The 20,122-nt window shown below is 37.3% G+C and overlaps 1 protein-coding gene across 2 annotated transcripts in view; it reads right to left on the bottom strand.

Annotated features, from left to right (window-relative positions):
• LOC106057857 (myelin regulatory factor-like) overlaps positions 1-20,122 on the bottom strand; it is a 114,115-nt gene that overhangs the window by 16,686 nt on the left and 77,307 nt on the right. For both annotated transcript variants that reach the window (XM_056045215.1, XM_056045217.1), the window contains 11 exons: positions 15,730-15,800; positions 14,495-14,774; positions 12,452-12,567; positions 8,627-8,795; positions 7,729-7,924; positions 7,297-7,373; positions 5,797-5,998; positions 4,453-4,650; positions 3,501-3,725; positions 2,416-2,621; positions 1,176-1,382 (listed from right to left, as the gene is read on the bottom strand). In XM_056045215.1, coding sequence (XP_055901190.1) covers positions 1,176-1,382; positions 2,416-2,621; positions 3,501-3,725; positions 4,453-4,650; positions 5,797-5,998; positions 7,297-7,373; positions 7,729-7,924; positions 8,627-8,795; positions 12,452-12,567; positions 14,495-14,774; positions 15,730-15,800 — 1,947 coding nt within the window. The remainder of the gene's footprint in view (positions 1-1,175; positions 1,383-2,415; positions 2,622-3,500; positions 3,726-4,452; positions 4,651-5,796; positions 5,999-7,296; positions 7,374-7,728; positions 7,925-8,626; positions 8,796-12,451; positions 12,568-14,494; positions 14,775-15,729; positions 15,801-20,122) is intronic.

Below are 20,122 nucleotides of genomic sequence, written 5' to 3'. Positions count from 1 at the left end.
AAGGGGATCATCAATAACAAAATTGGAGAGGCGCCATGAGTAACAGTTTTAGAAACACTACCTAAGGCCCTAGCCTGCTAAGGGGATTATCAATAACAAAATTGGAGAGGCGCCTCAAGTAACAGTTTTAGAAACACTACCTAAGGCCCTAGCCTGCTAAGGGGAATATCAATAACAAAATTGGAGAGGCGCCTCGAGTAACAGTTTTAGAAACACTACCTAAGGCCCTAGCCTGCTAAGGGGATCATCAATAACAAAATTGGAGAGGCGCCATGAGTAACATTTTTGAAACACTATCTAAGGCCCTAGCCTGCTAAGGGGATTATCAATAACAAAATTGGAGAGGCGCCTCAAGTAACAGTTTTAGAAACACTACCTAAGGCCCTAGCCTGCTAAGGGGATCATCAATAACAAAATTGGAGAGGCGCCTCGAGTAACAGTTTTAGAAACACTACCTAAGGCCCTAGCCTGCTAAGGGGATTATCAATAACAAAATTGGAGAGGCGCCATGAGTAACAGTTTTAGAAACACTACCTAAGGCCCTAGACTGCTAAGGGGATCATCAATAACAAAATTGGAGAGGCGCCATGAGTAACAGTTTTAGAAACACTGCCTTAGGCCCTAGCTTGCTAAGGGGATCATCAGGAACAAAATTGGAGAAGCGCCATGAGTAACAGTTTTAGAAACACTGCCTAAGGCCCTAGCTTGCTAAGAGGATCATCAGTAACAAAATTGGAGAGGCGCCTCAAGTAACAGTTTTAGAAACACAGCCTTTCACCTAAGTTTCTAATAGTCCAGATTTATAATAATTTGCCATGGATATATAGCTCTAGTGCACATCAGTACACAGACGGTCCAACACTCAGTCCTGACCGATAGTAAACAATGATTTGTTGGGAAGCGTGGTCAAGAGGCCAAAGTGCGCTTGGAGCTTGGCTTGGCTACCTAGAAGGGGGCTCGAGGTTCGACACCCGACTCGGGCAGAGTTGCGTTTACTAAGCGCCTAAAGGCAGCACAGAAAACCAACTCCTAGATACCCCCTCCCCCCCCCACACACACACACTGGTCCACAAATGTGATTGGACCAAAAGCGCTCTGAGCATGCTATAAGCATGAAAGTAGCGCTATATAAAAGCTATAATAATAATAATATGGAGAAGCAGTTCGAAACTAACCACAAAGCCATGATGCTTATCAGAATGATGATAGAGACGCATCTCAAACGATTGCTGCAGTTAATTTTTGCTGGAAGCGGAAATTTGTCTGGAAGGCTCAGTTTGCCCCCCTTGTAGATCTGACTTCTGCTGGAGTTTCTGCTTCCGTTGCTGCTGCTACTTCTGCCGATGGATGATGAGTTCATACTTTGTTTGGAAAGGGAATTGCTAGGACAAAGCAGTAAATAAAAGTAAATAAGCATTGCTGAGATCAGCCCTAAAGAAAATGTGACGGAAGTAAAGGTTATCAACTAATTTTACAAAACCTATATTAAACTAAAAAGTATCCTGTGGTAAAACAAAGAAACATTTCTATAACTTAGTTTACAGTAATGTTAATATGAATATTTGTTTGTTTAATGAATTACAAAAAAACAAAAACAAAATTTAAACAATTTTTGTTCTTATTTGATATTTCGGGTTTTTGGCACACCTGCGACTTTAGGCCATGTCGTGCCCATAATCCCTCAAGGGATACTTCCCCTTTATAGGTCAAGTGCTAAAAGTTAAACAACTAAAGTTATTTTTGTTTGTGTTTAAATTATTTTTATGATCTTTAAATAAAAAAGTAAAGCAATAAAATAAAATGAGGGGGGGGGGCACAGTGGCTGGATGGCTAAGCGCTTATCTTTCAAACCTGGGGTCCTGTCCTGGGTTCGAATCTTGGTGAAGACTGTAATTTTAAAATTCTGGATTTTTGGGTGCCCCTGAGTCCACCCAGCTCTAATGGGTACCTGACTTAAGTAAAGGAGGTTGGTCGTTGTGCTGGCCACATGACACCCTTCTCATTTTCGTTGGCCAAGAAATAGAAACAGATGACCTTAACATCATCTGCCCCATAGATCATAAGGTCTGAAAGGGGAACTTTACTTTTTTCTTTTTTTTTTATAAATAAAAATGGCATTGTAACTGATTTAAAGGGAGGAGATAATGGCCCTAGATCAGCGGTTCTCAACCTTTAAAGTTCGGCGACCCTTTTTTAGAATCCTCCACTCTGCCGCGACCCCCACCTGCACAATAATAGAAGAGTAGACAAAAACAATCCATATATTCGATGGTCTTAGGCGACCCCCTGGCAAATCGTCAATCGACCCCCAAGAGGGTCGCGACCCACAGGATGAGAACCCCTGATTTAGATTGATTATCTCAGTAGCCAACATTATTTCTGTGCTGACTGTATTCCCCTCTATTGATAACTTACCTATCATTGTTGGTTGTAGCACTGGACTTGCAGCTGACTGTGCTCGCCAGGGACTTGTTGGATTGGGTAGATTTAATGCTGTCGAAGCGTTTTAATTTGTCTAGTTTGTGACTCATCTTTTCCAGCTGATTGATTCTGACTTCTAAGTTGTCAGTTAGTTTACAAAGTTCTTTGACAGCGCCTACATTCTCCATGAAGATACGATCCTAGGACAGGAAACAATGTTCAACATAACAATCAGATCAAAGTTAACAGTTCAGTTGTCTGAGTTAATAGAAATAGGGTGATAGGCCAGGCCACGTAAAATGAAAATCAGTGTTTAAGTTTAGATTATTTTTAAAATCCCTGAGATGACAACATGTTATATGGATAAGTGACCTTTCATTTTTTAGATAGAACAAAAAAGTACTGTGTAAGAAAGTATGTAGATCAGGGGGACTTAGACATGCTATCATTTTAGATTATGGATTTTAGTAGCTCTAGGGTTGTCCTATGTGAAAAAAAAAGTCTGTGACCCAGTAAAGGAAATGGCTCAACCAGGGAAAATAATCAGTAGCCATTACTAGTTGAACTAATGAGACTACAGTACAGTGTCCAAATTCAGTAGAGCTTAAGGCTGTAATGAACATGAAAGATTACAGGCCAATCCATAGATGATGCTCAAAATGAATAAAATGGATGCACATAATAATCTTTTTTTTTTTTAATGAAAAATCTATGTGACAGAGTGACATTTACCACCTGGCTACCTATCAAAGGCATGTTGTAAACCACCTGGCTACCTATCTAGGGCCTGTTGTAACAAGATAGTTGGGCACTGAGCATACTGCAACAAGAAAGTTGTACCATACAAAGCAATTGTTTTAAAACATAAGAAGATAAAATAACATTCACTTAACTCTATCTCTCCGTAATTATTTACCACATTCTGGTAGAATCAACGCTGGTATCGTCAGTTAGGAGAGAAAGAGTTAATATTTGCAAGCTCTTCAATTTTACCACCCATCTACTACTATCAGAATCCACATCTACTTTGAAAGGACTGAGGCTGCCAGTGACAAGGACTAAACAAAAATTAACATTACCTTATTGACAACCAGAAAGTTTTCGATTGTTTCCCCTGAAGGCAGTATTACGTCCCCTGTCTCCACCACTGCGTCTGGAATCACTTTCTGAATTTCTTGAGCTATGACCCCTGTGTCAGTGAGACAGTCTGGAGGGATGCCGGCATTCTGTGCATAGTCTTCCTTGTAGGAATACTTGTAGATACGTAGTTTTGAAACATTCTCCAGCTGGTTCTTGGAGTTTATCTACAGCATAAAAATACTGCATAAAAATGGTTGCTACTTACATGCCTAAAAAATAAATTTATATATGAAATATCTCTCAATGTGTCTTTCATAGTTTTTATTATATGGCTACTCATAATTACTTTTTTATCATAATGTTATATTTTTAATTGGTCTTTGTCTTTCTATTGTGAAGTCAGTCTAATAATTTTAAAAAATCAATGTAATTTAAACATTAAAAAAAACATAGCACTCATTTTTGTTTGAGATTTTCAATAGTGAAAATCACTTCTACTAGATGTGATACTACGTTGAAAAATTACTTTGGGATGTGACATGATAAAATCCAGTAGTTCGTGAAACACCTATTCAGGCCTTGTGGAACCCTAATGTTCCTGGGAACACAGTTTGGGAAACACTGCTCTGAAAGAACTATTTTATTTTCTTCTTATAACAGTGACCAAAGCCAATCTCTTGATTTGAGTATTTAGTTTGTTTTTTATTATATTTAAACTTCATGAGAATCATGAAACATTAATTAAAATATTTTGAAAATCTTTATATTAATTCAATTGACTTGTAAGTTTTTTAAACCAGAAAGGAAGATTATTACATTCTAGTCCAAACTTCCTGTATAACAGAGGAAGTTTGAGCAGCCATTGGTTCAAACCCATGACCATCTAGATGATAGTCTGGAGAGCATACCACAAGGGCAGGCAACCACCAATGATCAATTTTTCACACTAACCTCTTGTATATTTTCTTTTGCCCTGATGTCTGATGGTTGAGTGATGTGTCCTGTAAGTCGCAAGTTTCCATGGACTGTCAAAGACTCATCAGGATGGTCTGTGTTGACCCCAACTTTACCAATGTGAAAGACTGATTCGTTCTGACCTTTCTGCCACAAGACCTCGACTTCACTGTCAAACTGACCTGGGTTAGAAGCCTGGCAATAAAAATATAAACATAAGATTTTTCATATAATAAAACGTAGAATAAATAGTTTTTAGGCCAAAATGAACTAAATCAAAACTCTGACATTAATCCTTTCTAGATCTTAAAATTAAGACTCCAGATTAAGATTATAATTAAATCCAAATGTTTGATTTGTGGCCAACACAGTATTTTTAGTCTTTATTTACCATTCTTAGTGTAGGTGAAATGCTCCCTAAATGCTCTCTAAAAGACCAGCTGAGACAATAGTTTAGCAAAGAAAAGAGAACTATGGATCATTAAGCAAAAAAAGTAAACAGCTGCTAGAGAATGATTTAATGTCTGTGGCACATTCTTTGCAAATCCCCCAAAATGCTACAGTTGAAGAAAGACATGGACAAAGAAATAGAAATTAACTCCTCCCCTGACAAGGGTTTCATATAGATGTATAAGCATCATGTAGCCAATTATGTAGGTCTTAATTTCCATAGTATTTGAAATTATAGGCACATAACTTATTATTAATTAAGGTATGATACTCTATAACTTTAATTTTGTTTTTAAGATCTATATTAATGTGTAAGTTTTGAATGTTTAAAAATGAATAAGTGGCCAATATGATGAGTCCAAAGTTCATACCGCATGTCAGACAGCCATTAGATTAATTAGATTTTAGTGGGTACATTTGTTGAGCCAGTAAAAAATGGAAACAAAATTTTATAGGAATACCAACATTTAACTGAGAGCCCAGAAATTCAAGACTTATATTAAAAGTAAAGTACCCCTTTCAAATCTTGCGATCTATAGGGCAGATGATGTCAAGGTCATCTGTTTCTGTGGCCTATGGTTAACGAGGGTGTATGTGGCCAGCACAACGACAAACCACCTATACTTTTCCCCAACTAATGTCACATACCCATTAGAGCTGGGTGGATTCAGAGGCACCCTAAAGATCCTGAAATTCAAAATTCCAGTCTTCACCGAGATTTGAACCCAGGACCTCCATTTCAGAAGCCAAGAGCTTTACCACACAGCCACTGGGACTCCAAGGCTTATATTAAATCCAAAATATTATCATGCAGAGTGCAGTAAATCTATAGATTAGTTTGGAGGTGTCTTTTTTATACACTGCAAGCATATTTCATTCTATACCACTTACCCTGACAATAATCCTGTCTGAGACGCTGCCAACTAACATGTAATCTTTATCCCCGCTATGAGCATGAAGACTGACCACCAAGAGGAAGTACCGCTGGTCAGGGTTAGGTTTCCCTTTCTTTCTCATATTGTTACTGGTAGTTTCACTAAAGTGTAGTCGACCAACAGTGACCTTGGTCTCTTGGTCAGGAGTCAAGTCAACCCTACAACAATCAAAGAACATACAAAGATTTTTACTTCATTTAGAAGGACTAGGGATTGTGACATTAAATCCCAATGGAAGCATTGGTTTTTGATTATATACATTTGTTGCTAAAGATCTTTTAACCTAAAATGATTGTGTGTTACTGCTTCCTGTTCCTAGTTTAGTTTAGAGATTATGTTAGTTTTGTAAATAAATATATTGTGCATTGTTTTTAGCAACAGTAAAAGTCCTAGGGCTTGTAGTGATATAGACTGCTAATTAAATGAGGGATAGAGAGACAAGGCGATCATCACATCAGTTAAAGTCTTCATCAGTTTTATCAAGCATTTTATAGTTAATTGTAATGTCCCGTGGATGTGTTCAGACTGGCATTAAAATAAGTGAAGTAGTATCAGACTACACACAAAATCCAAGCCAAGACATTCTGTTCACTTAAATGTAGTATTGTTTATTTCAATAAAATCTTATTAGCTAGATTTTAAAAAAAAAACACAAAAAAGCTCTGATGGTTGGGCCAGGTTTCCAGAATTCCATGAAACCTTCCTACAGAGCTCAGAACCGGGCAAATAAAAATGAAGCTAAAAATTTAATGGGAAGACAACTTTAATTTCTTAGAGATCTAAGGCTAGCAAGGAATAAAGAAGAATGGATGCCAATAGATAATTGTGTCATCTTTCAATGGTCTACATGACCGTGTCAAGAACAAGTGCACAAGTCTTCTTCTTCGTTCTCATTGTTATATTGGGAGCGCTCAGATGACTAGACCAATACATGAGATGAACTGCGCAGTGGTTTCCAAATCAGGGAGTCCTCCATATAGTTTTCTTTCTATTGGGGTGTTTTTGGCGCCAGTGTCTTGGTAAAGAGAGCAGTTTTGAAGGACGTGGTCGGCATTCTCTGGTGATACTCCACATGGGCTTCCGGTGCATGTGTTGTCGCATTCTGTTGTGTCCGGTCCTGAGTCGAAAGATTAGACGTTGGTCTTGTCGGGATAGCTTATAGTAAGTGTCATCTTTCTTGTGATTTGGATGAGAGCTCGTCCGTTTCTCATTTATTTTATTTACAATTAATTTCTTTAATTCTTCTGGATAGAGTGCAGAGTGAGTAATAGTACAAGTGATTTCCCAGATTTAATTTCTTTCCAGATCTATCGGTCTTTTGATAATCTGACTTTGAGGAACCGTGCAAGTACTTGTTATAGGGAAATGGAAACAATTAGGTTTTTTTTGTTTTTTTTTACTTTATATAACAGAAAAATAGTTACAACTGGATTGAAAAATTTCAATGAATGCTTACTTGACTGGGTGGAATGACTTTTTACTTCGGTCAGATTGTGATTGCTCAATCTTGATTGATTGGTTGGGAGACTCCATCTGAGAAAAAAAAACAGCAGTCACCGTTAAAACTAAGTTAGGTGAAGAGTTCTTTGGAATATATTGTTATAGTGATGAGACAATGGGCTTGTGAGTCAGCCTCATCAAAATTATATTTCAGTATAAAAGGTTACAGATCTATGAACAATAGTTTATATAAAAAAAGTACAAGTAAAGGATTTATTATTACAAAAAGATGTTTAAAATACTGAAATCTCGGATGATGTTAAGTTTAATGAAACGTAGGTTTATTTCCAATCTATAAACAAATAAATTTCTAATTAACTCTTTTAACAGCCCTAGTCAACTAGCAAGAAGTAAAGGAACATAAAAATTATGAAGTTTTTTGTTTCACCTTCACACCATAAAAATGAAGAAAAAAGTTTTCAATTCTTCTAACTCCCTCTGGTGTGCGGACATATTTGGCATTCCCATGGAGTCGCATGTGCACCGTCACTTGGAAGTGATTTTTCTTTTGACAAACGAAAGCCTCATCTGGCACTGAGAAATTAAAGCCTTTGTCAGCGTCCACCCTGTACTGGGGCGAGGGCCTGGGGAGACAGAATACAAAGTCAGAATGACATTTCTAGAAAGTCTATCAAACAAATATTGTCACCTAACATGTCACCAAATTATTATTTCTTGCAGTCTTGCTCTAATTATTTAGACGACTTGTCAGTTTCAGACTTTTTTTTTATAAATTTGATTAAACTAATACCAGTAGATTATAAGAGAACAAAATATGAGGGCTAAAATATAAGAAACCATCTTTATAGATTAAGTATTTAATTCGTCAGACTACTAACATATTTTAAGGCACGAGTAGGGATTAATTATTTGTTTCGAAAATAGGGGAAATTTTTACTTAGTGCCAATGACGTGACTAGTAAAACAAGGACAGGGCTTTAGAGACAGAACAAAATAGAAGTCGACGTAAACAGACTACTTAAGGACAACTTAGGAATAAGTAACATTTTATAAACTTTAGCTGACATTCGATGGTTCCCTTCATTGTTATTAAACTTGTTCAATGTTTAGTATCAGCATCGACTACCTTCTATTGATTGTTTAGCCTTTTGCCGGTGTTATTGGGTTACTTTGAGTGTTACCTCCATTTGGGGTTTATCTACATTAGACACAGTGGAAGCGCTTAGTACTTGGAAACAGACACATATCTAGAACCGGCACTGAACTATAAAATTCTAAAAAGATGAAATAGTAAAAAAAAAAAGACTTTAAGGCCTTCTACTTACAAATCTTTCAAGTCTCCATCTGTCAGAATGACCCATTGGTTCTGATTGTAGGGCAGCCATTTGATCACTTGGTATGTGTTATCGATGAAAGCTCCGTTCGAGTCCACATCAAAATTGGTCATATCATCATCATCGCCATTGCATTCACCAATATAGTTTAACTGTCCACCTTTGCAACCAGAATGAAAATGGGTTTACCATTTAGCTGACATATTTATATCAAATATAAAATACAGTGATAACAGGTTTACCCGATTTTTAAAAACGTTTCTTTAATAGATAAACAATTAGGCACGTTTTGTCTATTTTTAGGGTCCACCGGTTGTGGGAGGGACATTAAACATGCACTAGTCTCTGCCATGATCTAAGGAACATTTATGCCAAGTTTTATCAAGATTGGTCAAACGGTTTTGATTTTTATTCAGGATATACATACATACACCTTAATTTGTGCTTTATATTATAGATATATATAGACATATAATAAAATATTAGTAAAAGTAAAAGCATACAACAAATAAATTTAACAAGATTACAAAGAGAGTTTGTGTTACACAAACTCAGAGGCGGCCCCCGTCGAAGTCGGATCCCTGTCGGATCTGCATATTCGCAAATAATATTCAAGAGGTGATTTAATTTTGATGTAAAATGCTTTACACGTTTCGGATGTTCCTTCAGAGTTGAAGATAATTACTTCCTAGTCCAAACCTCCCACAGGACAACGGGGGATGGGAGCGGGCAGGGTTTGAACCCTGGGCCATCCATAAATCTGAACGACAGTCCAGCGCGCAAACCGCCCGACCAGGCAGCCATCCGATGGTCAAAAGTAATAATGTTTCAAAGATTCATTTGCCGTAAATTTAAATTTAAATTTAATAAAAAAAATAGTAGATTAGTTTTAGTATATTAAAACATTACAATATTGATCAAAACGTTTGGAAATGAAAATCTACACTTTTTTTTACACTTTAAGTTTAGAAATTGAAATTCTACATCTTAATCTAGTCTATTTTAGTCTAAACTAGATCTAGAAATTCTAGATCTAGACTCTAAAATAATTTTAATTAGAATATAAATCCAGATCTAGATATACTGTAATAAAAATCTAGATCTAGTTTAAAAAATCTAGATTAGATCTAAATCAAGATATCATTCCTTTTTTAAACCCGAGTCACATAACGAGGCTTAATAAACATTACTATACCGAGTTCTTTTTTCATTTCATTTGAAGAATTAATTCCATATAACGTCAGAGGGAAAAAAAAACACTACGTCACACGGCCTAGCTAGACTAAAAATCGCCTTCATCTATAAGAGCCTTTTATCGAGTGTTCATAGACTTTGGTGCACCGAGTGCGTTCTTTAAGCATTTCATTTAAAGAATTCATTCCATATGACGTCAAAGAAAAAAAAAACACTACGTCACACGGCCTAGCTAGAATAAAAATCGCCTTCATCATTACGAGCCTTTTATCGAGTGTTCATAGACATTGGTGCACCGAGTGCGTTCTTTTAGCATTTCATTTAAAGAATTCATTCCATATGACGTCAAAGGAAAAAAAAACACTACGTCACAAGGCCTAGCTAGACTAAAAATCACCTTTATCAACACGAGCCATTTCTCGAGTGTTCATAGACATTGGTGCACCGAGTGCGTTCTTTTAGCATTTCATTTAAAGAATTCTATCCATGTGACGTCAAAGGAAAAAAAAACACTACGTCACACGGCTTAGTTAGACTAAAATATGTTTTCATTAATACAAACAATTTTTTCGAGGGTTAATAGACATTGGTGCACCGAGTGCGTTCTTTTAACATTACATTTAAAGAATCCATTCATATGACGTCAAAGAAAAAAAATTCCATTACCTCACAATAGGCTAGTACCGGTACCATAAAAAAAAATGTCTTTATTTACACGAGATATTTAACGAGGGTTCATAGACATTGGTGCACTGAGTTCTAATAGATATTATTTAAAAAGGATCAAAGCCACATTGTTTTTGCGTTTTGTCTGTCAGTCGGTCTGTCCGTTATCTTGATATAAAAAAAACAACTAAAAGTTATTAAAAATTGATTAACCTTTATTTTACGTTTCAAAACATCGCAATAATTTTTAGGTATGAACACAATTGAAAAGTTTATATAATAGATTGTTCCGGATGTTTGTATAAATAGTAAAAGAAAAAGAGAATTTCAGATAAATGTAATACCGTTAATTAAATTTTTTGGATGGTCTCGTATAAAAATTAGATGTACTACAGCCACGTGGAGAGATTTTCATACCTTACTTTGGTGTTTGGATTCTGTTTTCCTTAAAAATCGGAACATAATATTAACGATAATTAGATTTTTTAATGTTTTAGGTAGAAAGTTAAATGTACTGTAAGAGAGTAGTGAGTTAAAATATTTTTCATAAAAATCCGTAAAAACATTATTTCGTAAATGAGAAGATTATTTGTTTATTAATTAGAAGAGGGAGTTCAAACAATTATTTGGCGTTAGTAGATTTTTAAATAAATTCGGAAATTTCTGGGGACGATTTGTAAGAAACAAAATCCGGAACTTTCTTTATCGATTACAAAACTTCTATGTTATGTTTTACAAGAAAATTGAATGTCTAAAAAGTAATTTTCAGTAATCAATTCTAGTAAATTACTTTTTTTAAAAGCCTTATGCGATTTTAAACAATCATTAGGCATAATTCATGTTTTATAAAACAATATCCGGAACATTTTTACACTTAATGAAATATAAGTCAGTATAGAGATTATGATTTAGCATTAGTATGCTATTTACATAAAAAACGGAACAACATATTATTGATAATGTGTTTTTGCAACGTTTAAGCATGGAAATTGAATGTAATATAAGTTAGAAGAGCAAACAAACATTTGTTGGCGTTGATTAGTTTTGCACAAAAAAATCCGGAACAATCAATTTTAGATACTTAAAACTATTGAGATGTTATGGGAGGAACATTAAAGGGTAAATCAGATTTTCAATAGCTTTTAGAGTTCTAGTTTTTTAAATCTAATCGTGACGGACAGACCGACCAACAGACAAAACGCACAAAAATAAGCTTCTTTTATTCGGATGGGGGCACTAAACAAAAAATAAATAAAATCTGATTTTTAAAAAAAGTTTAAGGAATTGGTTTAGCACCTGATCATGTTGCGACGTTACGCTACTGCACGAAAATCGCTGCATAAAAAGTCCATTTAAAAAAATGTGCGTGATATTTAAATACAAAGTGCATTATTAGCCTTTAAAAACAAACAGAAATATTTTCTTTTAATTTTAGCAGCTAGTTGACCAGAAAAAACACCTTTAACTATTATTTGTATTTGTTGTAAACATTTCCTGTACATTTTAAAAATATATTTGACTTAGTGATACTGAAAATACACAAAAATTGTCCATCTTTGTTAGCATATTGTAACATTGCCTCCCTTACATTTACGTAATTGTTTTAGAATTGGTGTATTTTTATGAAAAAATCGCTTGCATAATTAATTTTATAAATTAAACGGTTTGCTTTTAGAAAACCAAAAGTAGCCGTTGCACCTAAACTTTTCAAGCCGGATTTAATGATGAAATAATATTTTTCATATCTCTTCTAGTTTTCGAGATCTGAGTGTGACAGACGGACAGACGGACATTTTGCACAAACCTAATAGCGGCTTTTTCCCCTTACGGGGGCCGCTAAAAAGTAAAAACTAGATGTTTTAGATCAATTTGTATTGGCTCAGCTTATGCAATTATTTTATTTTAAAAATTGAATGACGGCTTTTATGTCAAATTTGATTGGACAGTTTCACTGACCTGGTGGTTCTTGTTTAATGCTTAGCATGCTGTGATGCATCATGGAAGGGTTCAGTGTACCAGTTGGAGACTCACTGTACTTGCGTTTCTTTGTTGACGGATTAGGGGTGGACATACTGGAAAAGGAGACAGTGAAAACTTTCAAAAACAAAATCTTACTACAACTTTAACTCTTTCTCTCCTAACTGACAATGCCAAGGTTAATTCCACAAGAATGTGGTAAATAATTACGGAGAGAAAGAGTTAAGTTAGGATTGGAAATAACAAAATATGTCTTCTTCTATAAGCTTATTTCTTATATAGCCTCTAAATAGCAATATTTAGATACATGTTTAAAATATCTGTCAGACACGTAGTTCTTTTAATTTATATAAGGAACTAAAAACAAGGCCAGTGTCATGGATGAATGTGTGCATGTGTGTATAATCTATTTTTACTTATATATGTCAGTTGGAACGTACGAGTGAATGACCAGATAAGGACAGAGGCCAGTGTGTGATATATGCTATGAAAAAAAAAGTTTTATGTTCGTGATGACCAAGTTAGTATGTTTTATATGTACAGCTGAACCCAAAGGACACCCGAGATGAGCAGTAAGAAAGGAGTGTACTTGTCAGGTGGGTTTTGTCCCCGGGCTCCTCTAGGGTATGATGTACTTCGCCGGGCTCCCCACCTGAACAGTGTTTATTAACTTTATGCCGGGGTTGTAATTTAGCCTTGGCTCGTCTGCCTGGGCACCCCTAACAGTCTAGCAATCAATTTATGCAATAAATATCCAGGAACGAATAAACCAAATATTAACCTATACTAGTGAATAACAATATTGCATATAACAACAAAGGTTTAATGGGTTAATGATATATATGATATTATGAGGCATACATTACGAATGAATATCAATAGCATTTACAAAGCAATTACAAATTACATTCAAAGGAACTATAGCACACCTTAATCTCGGTGCCATAGTCGATCAGGGCTTACAACGCCCAACCCAACGCCACGGGCAATAGTCAAATACCAAGCCTACAACTCAGACTCGACTACAGCAGAGTCCCAAGCCTGCGTCCCCAATACTGGGGAAGAACACCACACAGATAACTCAATCTCAAGGCACACCAAGAGACTCATCTCAAGACACAACAAGAGAACAATGACACTAATATAGCGCATCCTTAGGAACAGAACTAATAAGACCTTATGGTGCTCAAAAGAAAATACCAAACAAGACAGTACTTACATATCAATTTAAATATTAGAGAGCAGTAACAGCCAGAAATGATGAAAGAAAAATGTAATTGATGTAAGCGTATTCTGGAAGAGTTACCCTACTTGAAAACCAAATGCCAACTCTCTTGTTACAGAAAATACATAAACATGCATATATGTAACCCTGACGGACCAAGTTAAACAAAGGACATTTGGGCCACGAGGCCTTCATCAGCTACAAAACAAACACAAAAAAAAAGATGGATGGCTGCCTGGTCGTGCGGTTTGCGTGCTGGACTGTCGTTCAGATTTATCGATGGTCCCGGGTTCAAACCCTGCCTGCTCCCATCCCCCATCGTCCTGCGGGAGGTTTGGACTAGGAAGTAATTATCTTCAACTCTGAAGGAACATCCGAAACATGTAAAACATTTTACAAACAACAAACATTTTACAAACAATTAACACAAAATAGTCTTAAGTTAACGTATCTGTCCGATGTTGTTCTCTATCGAGGCAGAAAAGAAATGAGCTACGCTGGTGTAAAAGCGTGGGAAATTAGAAGGGGGCGGTGATGTCTGGCAAAGATGAATGGGAAAAGGGGGTACCGTAGTGTTAGTGCCAATCTTGTTTTAAATAAAGGTGTGTTGGTTGTTGATCCCGTGAAGTTGGAGGGTGCCTGACATGTAAATAAGTTTGTTTTCGATCTGCAGGCAGGTGTTTTCGTCATTGCATTGCTGTATAGCAGTGATGAGGAGATCAGTGGTACCCCTTTGATTTGTGTTATTGAAATGAATAGAGATGGGTTAACTTGCAAAATTGCAAATGCATTCTCACCTTCCAATGTGATGCATAGACTGCAGCAAGGGTGGAGAGATCTGCATCGGCTGCATGCTGTGACCAATGCTCATACCAGCAGGATACGGCATACCCGGTCTCTGAGGCTGCTGATGAATGGGTGAGGATCCCTGCTGGAGAGGACTTAACTTGAGGGCGTCTCCGCTGTAAGCTGGCGGAGCCTTGCTGGACATCATACCTGGTAAACGGTTGTTGTGACCTAAGTACATTGACTGGTGGGACAGTGTAGGTATGCTGCCTGGAATGGTAGACTTTAGTTCTGGAATTTTTTGAAAAAAAAAAAAGGATGTCATGGAAATTAAAAGTAATGATAAGTCTTATTTCTGTTTACTTTCAACTTAATGACACACATAAACTTATAGAAATAGAATTAAAATACAAATATATAATAATAAGGCTTGTCTTTGAAGAGCAAAGCCTGCGCTAAAATAAGATAAGATAAGATAATTTTTATTGATCCAATCTAATGGAAATTCAGTTTGACTACAATTGACAAGCTCAGCGAAACTACTGTACAAAAACAATATTGATTAAAAATTCGAACAACATTCACACACGAAACACATACATATTCACAACCAGCGCTTTATGAATTTGACTTCTATGTACTTCTCGATGACGACAGCTGATCTTGTAACACTCTGACCGAAAGTGGGATAAAGGAGTTTTTAAATCTTTCTGTTTTAGTCCTAATGGAAAGGCGACGACCACTTCGTTCAGATCTGATGTAACAGTGGTTTAATGGGTGCAGGTTATCTTTAAGAATCGTGAGTGATTTGGAAAGGCATCTTTCTTGGAAAAGCTCTGCAAGAGATGGTACAATTACTATCTGAAAAACAGTAGAAAACTTGGCGAAAGAAGCTCTGGATTGTGACCCACACATAAAGAGAAAGGCCAGGAGACCAAAGCAAACAGCTCTTTCTGAAAAGGTGTTCTACAAAATGTATGCCCTTGGTTCAACTAAATTCTATGTTTAACTGGCGAGCAACAGACATTCAAAACATTATGAGTGTTTTACATGTTTAACTGGCTAATCAAGAGATACGCTATAGAAAGCTGGATTTCAAACTTTGTCGTTAGCACATAGTAATGAATATTTTGTTTTAATTTGCACTGTGACCTTGCATGGCGCTCGGGCACTGCTCAGAACATATGAACCCTGCAGGGGTCAAGATTAAAGTTTATGATGTAAAGAATTTAACACAGTTACTGACCGTTCATGACCTGGTGGTGGTCTGGAGAGTACGGCTCTGAGCTTGAGTCAGGTGGACTGTCCGGCAATGACCTGTTGGACAAACAAAACATCAATGTAAATAATAAAACACATAATTAATGCTAAGTGATCATTGTGACTAAGTGAAAATTGTAATTTAATTGTAATTTAAGGTTCAAATGAAGAATTGCAGTTTAAGGTTTCACAGAAGAATTGTAGTTAAAGGTTCAACTGAAGAATTTTAGTTTAAGGTTTAACAGGAGAATGGCTGCAGAAAATTAGGCCTGCTATAGAGACATTTACTAAATTAATTACCTTTTTTTTTTATTATATATGATATATAGTTAAAATCTATGGCCTACTACGGATAAACCGTAGAGGGCGAAAAGAAAATCTAAATCAACCAATGGTAGATGATGGTTATGCAAACTTATGCATGCGCTAGATGTGGCAAAATTTGTAGGTCGTAGCTAGGGCTACTAGCCACGTGAAATACTGTATTCCTCATTAATTAAAAGACAGGCCTTATTATTGCCTACTACATATGTAAAAATCCATAGACAAAGATTGTTAGGTTGAGAGGTTGTATCTTATTTTAAAAATTACAGCCTGGCTGCCTGGCAGATTGATATGTGGTCTGGACTCACTTCTCCATGGGCCCAGATTCGAACCCTGCCCACAGCCACCCCCCGTTGTTCAGTGGGAGGTTTGGGCTAGGAAGTAATAACATGTCTAAAGGAACATTCAAAACGTGTACAGGAAACATTTTTAAAAAAGTAAATTTATTTCCTTCAAAAAAAAGAATTCAGTTTTTAAAACGTTAGATAGAGAAAAGGACGCGGGATAGATTTAATACAAATAAAACTTCTTTAAGAAATCTATTTTGCATGCCTATGTTAAGATAGAGAGTTTGTGTAACGTGGGAATGCCACCCGCGAGAATGAGAGATTCAGACTCTATACAACAACGAACTCATGAGTAGGCCCCTACAATGAACCGTTAGCTAAGGATCTTCCGCCAACACACGATTTAAAAGGGTCCCCACCCCACCTCCCCACCCAAAAAAAAAGAAAGGTAAACACACAAACACGTGGGTAGCAAATAGTCAAGAAGGTCTACTACTAGGGTTGCGTAAGAAACAATTAACAAACTGGTACAGACATAGACATATACGTCTTAGCCCACTCCAATAGCCTGGCAGAGTACCAGTAAGTCCCACAACGCCAACACTTGAGATTTCTTGCTTGATAGCCACAACAGAGGATTCACGTGCCGTCATGAACAGTACGCACGAGGTCTACTACTAGGGTAAAGAAAGGTAAACACACAAACACGTGGGTAGCAAAAAGTCAAGAAGGTCTACTACTAGGTTTGCGTAAGAAACAATTAACAAACTGGTACAGACATAGACATATAAGTCTTAGCCCACTCCATTAGCCTGGCAGAGTACCAGTAAGTCCCACAACGCCAACACTTGAGATTTCTTGCTTGATAGCCACAACAGAGGATTCACGGACCGTCAAGAACAGTTTGCACAGAATTGAGAAGACAAAGCTCTATTACGGAACCTAAGCTGGTTTCCGCAATGATAATCTTAAAATTTGTACGTGAAATTTAAAAGTTGGATACGAAAATACTGATTGAAAACTTGACTAGTTGTTATATTGTATTAGGTAATAAAATACCAATGACACTAAAAATAATTTCTTATTACACACGCTAGGACTAATTCCTATAAGTGCTATTTCTTGCGTTATGACAACACAGCAGTGATGCCCAACTTTTATCGGTCTGGGGTCAAAATAAATTTCTAAGCGTGTCAAGAGAAGTATCATGTCTTAAAAAAAAACAAATTAAGTCTAATGCGGCTTTACTATGTGCAGATACTCCCATGGAGCCGGAGCACAGCGTTACGGACCGAATTCGGCAGCACTGCATTAGAGCAGTGGTTCTCAAACTGAGGTCCGCGGACCCCAATGGGTCTTCGAGACGGCCGCGGGGGGTCCGCAGAAAGATGAAAATTTGTATACAACTTCTTCGATCGGATAATTGAATAATAATCAACCCGCCTGTAATGAAATGGTAACGACTAGAATAGCAATACCATGGCTTTATTCGACAAAATTAGACTACAGTAAACAGTGAATGAAACCAGCCACGTCTCGCATAACACTGATGCAGTACTATACACACACACACACTAGACATGAAACACACACTGGGCATGACCTTCTGACACGCTGGACGCACGCAGAAAATCAACTCAGTTACAATACACCGCCCATCACTGCCGTTGTATAGTTCTATTACGTACTGGTCTATGTCGGCCTAAACCAATGATTTGAAGACATGCTTCATTTTGGATATTCAGGGTATTGAACTCTTTTGCGCGTGGACAACTCAGATCCCAATCACAGATGAATCCATTCTAAGGCAGGAGCCGCTTATTGCAATATCCACAAACGAGGAACTGAAACCACGGTTTGAACGATACCACACAAATTCTAGTTACAAAAACGCCTTCACATTTCGGCGTGAGGGGCAATGAAACGGCAGACGCCCTCGCAAGGGAGAGTGCAATGGCAGCCACACACCTCGAAGCACCAAGCACGTACTTACAAGCAACGGCACAAATCCGAGCACTCATTCATGAGAAGTGGTTAAAGTCGTGGGAGGAATCCGACAGAGCACGTGGTGTCTGGCAGCGCATGCGTCACCCAGATCGCGACGATCCATGGTGGCGACTGCGGAGGTCAGAGCAGTGCAGAACGGAACACTGTCCTATTGGGGCATACTTTGCCCGGTTCCGCACGAACTTTGACTCCCGATGCCGTCACTGTGGAGAGAGCGTCGAAACAGTGTCGCACGTCCTGTGCGAGTGTCCCCAGCTCCGCGAGCTAAGGGGGGACCTGTCTGAGCATTCACTCGACTTGTATGGTAGCTACGAGACACTACGCCGGACGGCTAAGTTTCTTGCCAGAGCACTACGGGAGGACTAGTCCTTCCTGCTCTGATTTTTCAATAGGAGTTCATCTCAGGTTACAAAAAACAGATTCCAATTTAGATATTGGTCATCGTCCAGAAGTTGACCGCTTTCCCGTCTTCTTGGTACAACGTGGACCCATTGCCGTCATAATCCTCTTGAGTCATCAGTCATCACCAACCGACCAGAACTTTGCGCTCGTGGAGATTTGCGGTAGCTAGCCTACAAACATTAAGCTGGACCTAAACACTTTCATCAAATCTCTTCAAGAGCATCCAAGTCATTAATTTATACAAGTTTATTTTAAAACCTCAAGAAAGACATAGTGTTTTGTATTGTTGTGTTGTGTTTTTTTCCCCCTTTTTAACTATACAATGCATTTATGTAGCTTTCCTACTTAGCGGTCCGTGGGCAAATTTTGACTAAACAAGGAGATTCCCGGGGACTCCACGAGAAAGGGGCCTCCGTAAAAGAGAAAAATATATCCGAATTTTGTCGGGTAATGAAATTTTTTTTATTATTTTTTTTTATTGTTGTTGTTTGTTTTTTTTTTGTTTGTTTTTTTTCATTTTTAGCGCTAACACTTTAAAACTTACGTCAGCTGACAACAATGTCGCGATTAAGAAGTGACAACTTGTAGTTGTAATATGCTAGGAATATGTAAATACTGGTACAGCTCCGGATTTACGACAGTGCGTCTACCAAGGACTTTACACTCTAAACTCAAAGATATAAACCTATTTTAAAACTAAAATATGCATTTCAAATATGTTTTTTTTTAAAGGAAAGTCAGATTAAATGTACAAGTGCTCTATTTCTTTATACTAAAATGCATCACGCGTTTAAATATAAGTATTTTTATTAATTAGTGGCTCTTTAATAAAGCATTCGAATAAGTGTAGGGGCCTTGACAAAAATCTTGCCCCCCGGGGGCAGTGTAGGCCTCTGTGGTGAATTCGTTGCCGCTGTTTTGAATGTGTGTGTCGCCCAGTGAGATTGGGTTGACAGCGTGTTGTTGTCTGGGTAGATGTGTCAATCGAAGAGCCGTACACGCCTGGAAAAGGGGGGGTCTACTAAAGCCCTCTATTAGGTTTCTTTGATTTGATTGTTTCATCCTAATGGACCTCATTCACCAATCATAAACAAACACCATTTAGCCACGTGATCCTCTATCTCTTCTATACAAATTACGTAGTCCATAAAGGCTGTCACGTGATACGTTTTTTTCCCATTGTTTTATCTATATTATCACGTGACTAAATGTTGTTTGTTTACGATTGGTGAATGGGGTCCGTCCTTATTTCACAGCCTCTTTCAAACCAACTTAACGTTCTCGAATCTCGAGGATTTGAAGCCTGAGGCTAACACCTAGAGAGCGAAACTGAAAAATATTGAGTCTTGTCAGACCCAA

Source organism: Biomphalaria glabrata, chromosome 10, assembly GCF_947242115.1.
Source record: "Biomphalaria glabrata chromosome 10, xgBioGlab47.1, whole genome shotgun sequence".
NCBI lineage: Eukaryota > Metazoa > Mollusca > Gastropoda > Planorbidae > Biomphalaria > Biomphalaria glabrata.
This window is presented reverse-complemented; position numbering and strand designations above follow the sequence as displayed.